Source organism: Panicum virgatum, chromosome 6K, assembly GCF_016808335.1.
Source record: "Panicum virgatum strain AP13 chromosome 6K, P.virgatum_v5, whole genome shotgun sequence".
In the NCBI taxonomy this organism is placed as follows: domain Eukaryota; kingdom Viridiplantae; phylum Streptophyta; class Magnoliopsida; order Poales; family Poaceae; genus Panicum; species Panicum virgatum.
In genome coordinates, this window is record NC_053141.1 from 1297440 (window position 1) to 1305783 (window position 8344).

The following is an 8344-nucleotide window of genomic DNA, read 5'->3' on the forward strand; positions in this document are numbered from 1 at the left end:
CCGCGCCGGTTTGACCGGACCGGTCGGTAATGTAAACCCTGCCTACAGCTCACCCGCCGCCATCCGCCAAACATGCAGGCATGAGATGGAAGGGCAATTCCACAAAGAAAACGGCTGTCCTCAGAAAACTCAAGTCCACGCTCCCTCAAAAAAAAAAGAAAACTCAAGTCCACGAAATGGTGCAATTTATCAATAGAATTAGGGCACTGCAGATAATGTTGTACAGAATTCCAACGGTTCCTGCGAAGCACAACTCTTTCCTATCCTGAATGCAATGTGGTACATATAGAATCCGGCTGTAGACTTCTGTAACTTTGATGTAATATTGCAGCTGTACAGATTACAGATTACAAAATTTGGACGTAAACTTTACAACTTTACAGGTGTTTAGATGGCTGCCAAAATTTGTTGGGCTGCTGGAAAAAAGACAGTTTCACCCGTATCTAATGCTTCATTTGGTTCAATAAATGATCTCCACGCATTTGTATGGATGCTGCTGCATGTTCACATCAATCAGTTTACTCAAATGCACATGGTCATTAAAACTGTTATCAAACAATACATGTCCTAAAAAATTACAACAACAAATACATGTCCCGAAACAGAAACATTTCTCAAACCCGGAGCAACATATCGAGCGCAATTGTATCACGAAATGCATTCATCTGTTCACATTCTAAACTACTAGGTGCTGGCTCGCACAGAGGCTGGTCTTCAGAGGCTTCAGGAGGCACATAGTTCTCATCACGGTCACAACGGCCAATGTCTCTATCACGTAACTCACTCATCCTGATGAAATTATGAAGAGCCATGCAAGCAACAATAATGTGTGTTTGTGTTTCAGGCGGATAAGTACTAGGGATGTTGTTCAATATCCGCCACTTCTGCTTCAACACTCCAAAGGCTCTTTCTATGACATTTCTAAGGGATGGATGTGCATAGTTGAACACCTCCTCTTTATCTTGTAGTTCTGCGGCATTTTGAAACTCTTGAAGATGGTACTTGGTCCCCTTGTAGGGCGCAAGGTAACCAAGACGGTTTGGGTACCCCGAGTTCACCAGATAGTACTTCCCTACAGCAGCAAAAAACTGTAAGTGTCCAGTGATTCAAGTTAGAAATCACAATGAAACAGCAGGTAGCTCAGCTGTGTACCTGAAGGGGGATGAGGAAAGACATTGCTGTACTTAGTCATTGCATCATCAAACACCCTCATGTCATGTACTGAACCAGGCCATCCAGCAATTGCAAATGTAAACATCATGTCAAAGTCACAACATGCCATCACATTTTGGGTAGTGATGCTCTTGTGACACAAGTGCTGGACAAACAGCTCTTTGGACACCACAACAGGGATGTGAGTGCCACCTATTGCCCCAATACAGTCCTTGAAAAAGGGATAGAACCTACGGTCCATCAATCTAGAATGCATGGTTCTGAACTGTGGGTCTTTAGGTTTAATGATGTCAGCAGCAAGCTTGAGCACACACTTCAACACTTTGTAAAACATGTTCTGAACTATGCCTGGTGATCTATCAAATCTGTCCTCAGCTTGCCTTACTGATCGTTGAGCTCCAACCATCCAAAGGAACATTCCTAAAGCCTCAATTGAGCTAGACTTGGCACTAGATTTCAGTCCATACTTTTCTACCAAAAGATCATGAAGCCGATAGAACACAGTTGGGGTCATTCTAAACATGTTGTAGCATCCCTTCCTACTTGCCAGCTTCCTCTCTACCCATTCCAAACCACCCAAACCAATGCCAACTTGCCTACACTCAGACCTATTGTAGTATTTGTCAAGATGCATAGCAATCTGAAACATACCATACATGAAACCAACTTCTTCAGTATCATCAAGGTAATTGGTTACTAAAAACTCCTCGAACTCGTCTTCAGAATCATCACTGTCCTCGTCACTGTCCTCGGCCATGGATGGAGCTTGAACATTCTCCTGTCAAGAATGAAACCATGACAGCAACTCAGTTATGAGTCCCACAAACAACTTCATGCAGCACTACCCAAACCGACATATGCCAACATAGAATGCCAACAACTTACTAAATTTAAATGACAACCTTACTACAATTTACTTGTTCAAACCACCGACATAAGGGACATAGTTTGAATCACAGACATAGTGTAAAACACAAACATCACTAGATGAAGCTTGAATGCATGGATAAGAGGGTCTAGTTGTCAACCCCGGCATAGTGCTCAATAAGGGCCTTACTTCCTGCAGGGTTGGAAGCAAGAAAGAAGGATATGGCATCTTCATCCTTGAGTATCTTCAGCACACCAACCCATAGCTGGGGTTTCTCTTCGGTTACACCACACTCTCTAGCCACCGTCATGATGCGGTCAACCAGCGCCCTCCTCTCTGCTCTGTCTTCTTGCTTATCCTTGCGCCGTCTGGCCAAATAGCCCTCCATCACTGCAGTCCTGTCCTTATGATTCAACTCTGACGGGCACTAAACCTGCAAGCGTAAGAAAGAGCAGTATCAGAAACCATCTTCAATAAAAGAAGAACTAGAGTGCCTATACATTCATGGGCCAAGGCATCCACCAGGAAAAGATGATGAATTGACAAGAGAAAAGAATGAAAACTTAATGTAGAAGCAATTACAAAAAGTATGTGATCACTGAACCCTACACATTTTTATGGAAAATGAACTGATTGTGGCGAATTCAGTTCAAAGTGCCTGATAATATCAAGTTCAAGGATCCCCAAACTGAACTCAGATAAAGCGAACCAGAGTATGCCTGGATGGCAATCTTGATGGTGTCGAGGCAAGAAATGCTCTGAAGCCAAAGTAGATATACAATGTATTTTAGAAATGGACATACAGTGATCCCTATAATTGAATTTAGCCAACACAGGCAAATATAGAAACGTTGGATATGTTACTACGAGGTGAAGTACATGAGAAGAACAAGTTACCCACTAATCTATATCCTACCACATGCTCTACTGTTTCTTAAGATGCAAGCATACTTGAGGGCAGGCAGGCAGGCAGGCAACAATTTAGAAGCCTCAATCAAGAACTTAATGTTAATGCCAACAAGAGTACTAGTGTTGCAGATATGCTACTTGGAACCAGTGAACTACTGAACTATAGAAGTTAAGCTACTCGACCTCTATGCTACGAGACTGCCATGGCCCAGGGTAGAAAAACAAAGGAACTGCCTTCACTTTGAATCGCGGAAGTTACTTCGCCGCTACACGCGAACCACACAGATATAGACAAGAGCCCGTGGAACTACACAAGAGCCGGTGAAGAACAAATCTAGTACACGCGGACCACACGGATCAAGTAACTGCGAGATATAAGAAGGGGATGAACTGACTCGCTGTTGGGGGAATATACCCGCTTAGGGTTTTGGCGCCGGACGAGGCGGCGCGGCGGGAGGCCCTAGACTCAGCGGAGGGGTGTTGGGGGCGCAGCCGAACCGGACGGGATCCCTCCCTGCAGGCCTCGATGGCTCCGCTCCGCCGCCGGCTTCCGCCCTTCCGCGACTCCGCCGCCGCCGGCGGCCATTGCCTTTCGGTGAGCCCACCACAATGGGTCCAAACATGTCAGCCCATGCGCTTTTGCTCGAGCTTCTTCGTGGGCCCTCGAATCGGAGATTTTTATAGGTATATCATTACAAAATATGACCCCAACGTACATATTATTAAAAAAGTTTAGTAATAATTTTATATCATCATATTTTTTTTATTTTAACATCTATACAATTTCATCCACCAATTAACAGATCAAAATTCTGACATATGGGTCGAATCTAGTAAAATAACCATTTTACTATTGCATCAAACCTCGTGCTCCCAAGTCAATCTCACGGCACCACATCCACTCCCAGGCCGCCGCCGCCCCCATCTCACGCCTCCGCCGCCGGTCAGGGCGCCGCCCCGCCCCTCCCCTCCGGAATCGCCTCGCCGCAGAGTGGCCCGCGCGTTGGGGCGCGCGTGCGCGGGGTCTGCGCGGCGCCGCGCCTCTGCGTGCGTTGGGCCTGCCTACCGGCCGCGCGTGGAGGAGCGTCGGGGCCCGCGTCGGGGGCCCGCGCTGGGGCGCCGCGCGTCCGGCGTCGGGGGCCCGCTAGGGCGCGCCGTCGACGTCCGAGAACTGGGGCGCGTCGCCGGCGACCTCGGACTCCAACCAGCACGCCGCCTCCTTCCCGCCGTTCGAGCTCGCCGCCGGCGACGTGCAGTTCGAGTTCGGGGAGGTGGTGTCCGCCCCTTTCTGCGCTGCGGCGAGCAGAGGAAGAAGAAGACCCGAGATTTAGGAGCTCTGGTGGAGGATTCGACTCGGGAGTGTCTCGAATGGATCTCTGGGGAGGCTGTGATGCAAGGAATTGGTGGGAGACGGCTTGACAACGACGAATTTTGGCAGCAAAGGTGAGCTCGAGCTCTAGTGATGCGATTGGATGAGCTCGAGCTCCGACCGTCTCTGCTTCTCCTTTCTTTTGCTGAACCTGCCAATGCTCTTATCCGTTTTTTTTCATTAGCTAAAGGTTTTGTAAAGTAGAAGATTTCGTATCGCAGATGTTAATTCGATAGGCATGTGAAAGTTTCTCGTGAATTTTACCACTGTCGTCCAACACATTGGCAGTGCAAACAAAGTTTGGGAGCTATTTATAATATGATAAAGCCATGAACGTTTCATCATGCATACTCCTAACAAAGTCTCCTCCTTTCTAATAAGCACCAAAAAAAGAAATTAATTGTTTTAGTAAAATAATTTTGGCCGTGTACTCAAACTTTGCAAAGTATATTCATTTCTGCGTCGAGTGGCATGGAGGGAAAAAAAATTTGATGGTGTACTCAAACTTTGAAAGCAAACAGAATGGCATGGAAGGCAAATCAAATTTTAGGCATCAAAGGATATTATGGATTTTTTTTAGCTCCGTTACCCTGCGTTACCATCCCTTCCATCCATAATGGTACAGACGTCAAAACGAAAAAAACACGATGATATAGAGGTATCACCAAATTTTTTAGTGGTATAGACGTCGGAGCCATCTTTTATAATGGTATATATGTAAAAGCCTCCTCGGATCGACACAGCCCATGAGCTTCTTCATTTTTGGAAGAAAAGTCTCCCTCCCGCTGAAAATATCCGGCCTCAGCTTTTCACAGAATGAAATGAAAACTTGCAGCAAATCAGATGCTACTTTTTTATTTTCAGTCTACTAATAACATATACGTACTAATATCTATGGAGCTCAATGGTTTCAAAAAAATATAGGTACTTCTGATTTTGAAAGCATGCAGATCCCACGCGCTTGTCGGCAGTTGCGGAACCGAACAATCATTTCTCCTCTGAACTGAATATGAGACGGAATGCAAAAGTTTCAGTCCAGAACTCTGATCATCACAGCTCCTTCCAGGCTCATATTTCGCAGGTAAGTTTCTGCATAAACGGACACGAAATCAGAAGAACCAACGCTGGCACTCCAGTTCCAGTTTCAGGGAAACACTGAACCTGAAGATACTGCACTCTCCTGCACTCACATTGGATGCTTCAGATGCTGCTGGATCGGAGGGGAGGGGAGTGGATTACTACATTCAGATAGGTACCTGCCTGCATGTGAAGGGAGCAGGTACCGTATTTGATGCATCTACTGTAAATCTCAACAGCTGTACAAATAACCAAGTCCAGAGAAGCAGCAGCATCTGGCGACCAACATTCTTTTCGTACGAGGCGTTCACAAGTTCAGCACCACACAGCTTCGCAAAAGCTCTTCATGTTTCCATGAGAGCATAAATCAACAGAAGGCCTCCAAGGGCAATGAAAAGACAGGTCTATTGACTCATATACTGTAAGCAAGGTATATATCATATCATCATCTGCACATCTATTATTATCAAAGGAATCATATATCACACACGCGGGGACCCGATATCTAGAAGAAGAAGAAATCCTACTTAATTCTCATGTACAGGGATGAAGCATATGTACATGTTCAAGACTTCAAGCCTCCTATTTCCATGATCTGATCATCAACATACTGTTACTTGGTAATTGTAGCATCCGCCCGCCAGAATGTTCACCGCCTTTTTTGACCACATGATCTCTAGTATATCAACATTTCACCGCCAATAAGGAAGGCGTCAAACCTCACCAAATTCAGAGCCACCTCAAAAACTGTACACAATCGATGCAAGGATTCTGCTTCATCACCCTGAAACACACTGGAAGCCCTTGCACACGGCCAGCCAGGCAGCAAACAACACCAGGCAGATGACGGCGTCGACGATGATGATGATCTTCACATGGCGCATCCACAAGGACCGCGAGGGCTGCTGCCGTCGCAGCCTGGACTGGCTTGAGCTCCGCTCCAGCGACATGCCGCTGACTTCCTCTGCCGACACATCTATCCTCACCCCCCTAGTCCCATGATGCTCATCCTCGCCGTCCCCTGCCGACGCCAACCTATCCTTGGATTTCTTCTTCTCCTTCCTGCTCCCACTTTTCCCCAGCAGAGGCACCTTCGACGACGTGCAGCCGGAGCTCTCATTCGCCCCTCCCCTCTCCGCGCTCTCCTCAAGGACGAAGGTGGCGTGGGGCATCTTCTCCAGCGACGCCACCAGCCTCTGCACCGCCGGCACCAGCGAGTCATGGAACCCGTTCCTGCTGGCGTTCTTCCTGAACACGTCCCGCACGCGCTCCAGGAACTGCAGGGCGCCGGCGTTCCCGACGCTGGGGTCGATGATGGCGAAGAAGGTGTGGGCGTCGGCCATCAGGTAGGCGTAGCTCCTGGAGCCCGAGGTGTGGATGTAATGCCGGTGGTGCGCGGGCGAGTTCTCGAGGCAGAGCGCGGCGGTGGCCTCCATCTGCGGGTCGCCGTCCTTGCTGTTGTAGCAGTAGATGACCTTGTGGCCCCTGGCGATGCAGCAGTAGACGGTGTTGTCGGCGGAGGAGCTCATCCGGGGGTCCTCCTCCTCCTCGGCGATGCCCACCTCGAGGGGCCGGTTGGCGCGCGCCGACACGAGCTTGACTGACCTGGACCGGCGCGAATTCATCAACGCCGCCGGATCAGCCGCGCCGCCCGCCCGCCCTCGTCAAAGGCAGCACCACCTAACGCCGCCGGATCACGGATCAAGAACTGCAAATTGGCAGGCCACAGTCAGTATCCGCCCAAGATTAGCGCGCGCGCAAGCCACCAGACGGAGCCGAGCTAGAATCGCGCATCAGGAACGAGGAAAAGACGGCTCCTTTCTCGACGAATCGATGGATCAGTGGCGGCGGCAGGGAGGGCACGGGAACTACCTGGACGAAATGGCGCGGCGGGGCGGCGGCGGCGGGGCCAGAGGAAGAAAACGCCGCGTCAGGGGTGGGGACTCGGAGGGGGAGTAGTGGGAGGGGTGGATGCGGCTGAGGAGGAGACGACCTGGGGGAGAGGAAGGGGATGGTGGAAGGGGAGGAGACTTGGCCTGGGTTGGGTTGGGGGAGGAGGTGGGGATTCGATTCATTCGGTCGCGATTGACTGGGCAACCATGCGAAGACGACGACAAGCAATCAGGCAGGGAGGGAAGGAATTAAATGGATGGACAAAAGCAACAAAAAAAATGAAAATCTCACGCGGTTTGGGATTACATACATGTGTCGTTGTTAAGAGAGAGATTTTTTTTTGAAAAGTTGTTAAGAGATAGATGATGATGGGAATGTCCAAGAGACTATGCTGCAATTTGCTATTCTTTTTTTTAAGGGAACATATCTAGTGCAAACCAAGGACTTCGTGCAAACTCGTGCAAACCTACTAAACAAAGTTTCAAAAAATTCTGAAAAAAATCATGAATGTGCTTCTAAGATTACATCATCTATATATAAAATTTCATGGTCAAATTCGTCTTACTCTAGAAGTTACAAAAAAGACAAATTTGAGATGCATTTGAACCATTATTGTTGTCAGAAAATTTGTCTTTTTTGTAACTTCTAGAGTAAGACGAATTTGACCATGAAATTTTATATATAGATGAGGTAAGCTGAGAAGCACATTCATGATTTTTTTTTAGAATTTTTTGAAACTTTGTTTAGTAGGTTTGCACGGGTTTGCACGAGGTCCTTGGTTTGCACTAGATACGTTGCCTTTTTTTAATAGGTGCAATTTTCCATTCTGTTGTGACTAAAGGAAGAGATGCGAGTGGTTATCTAATGGGCAGTCGGGTCAGTTATTATGAGCTCGTCGATCATCTTTTTTCTCTCTCTAAACCAGTCGATCATCTTTGCATGTAATTTGCAATAAAAGAAATTTGTGTGTCTAGTTAGTTAAACTTAGACTCTATTTTAATCTATGGACTAAATTCAAAACTAAAGTTTAAGTTTAGATTATTAGTTGACCTAAA

The 8344-nt window shown here is 47.5% G+C and overlaps 2 protein-coding genes across 6 annotated transcripts; both read right to left on the bottom strand.

Moving 5' to 3' along the window:
- Window positions 1-503: 503 nt before the first annotated feature.
- Window positions 504-3835, bottom strand: LOC120711153. Of its 4 annotated transcripts, none has more exons than XM_039996593.1 (4): window positions 3346-3553; window positions 2202-2474; window positions 1153-1951; window positions 504-1072 (listed from the first exon to the last, which is right to left on the bottom strand). In XM_039996593.1, exons 2-4 carry the CDS (start codon window positions 2427-2429, stop codon window positions 615-617), a joined length of 1485 nt encoding a protein of 494 aa, XP_039852527.1. In that variant the 5' UTR covers window positions 2430-2474; window positions 3346-3553; the 3' UTR covers window positions 504-614. The 4 variants fall into 4 exon arrangements, with proteins under 4 accessions (XP_039852527.1, XP_039852530.1, XP_039852528.1 ...); XM_039996596.1 differs by lacking the exon at window positions 3346-3553 and adding an exon at window positions 3815-3835 and having other exon boundaries at window positions 518-1072; XM_039996594.1 differs by having other exon boundaries at window positions 518-1072; window positions 3366-3602.
- Window positions 3836-5803: 1968 nt separating this feature from the next.
- On the bottom strand, window positions 5804-7521 carry LOC120711154 (phytolongin Phyl1.1-like). 2 transcript variants are annotated; one of them, XM_039996597.1, is made up of 2 exons: window positions 7269-7521; window positions 5804-7104 (listed from the first exon to the last, which is right to left on the bottom strand). In XM_039996597.1, the coding sequence occupies exon 2, from the start codon at window positions 7019-7021 to the stop codon at window positions 6176-6178; it is 846 nt and encodes a 281-aa protein (XP_039852531.1). In that variant the 5' UTR covers window positions 7022-7104; window positions 7269-7521; the 3' UTR covers window positions 5804-6175. The 2 variants fall into 2 exon arrangements, with proteins under 2 accessions (XP_039852531.1, XP_039852532.1); XM_039996598.1 differs by having other exon boundaries at window positions 5804-7076; window positions 7269-7517.
- Between the last annotated feature and the right edge of the window lie 823 nt (window positions 7522-8344).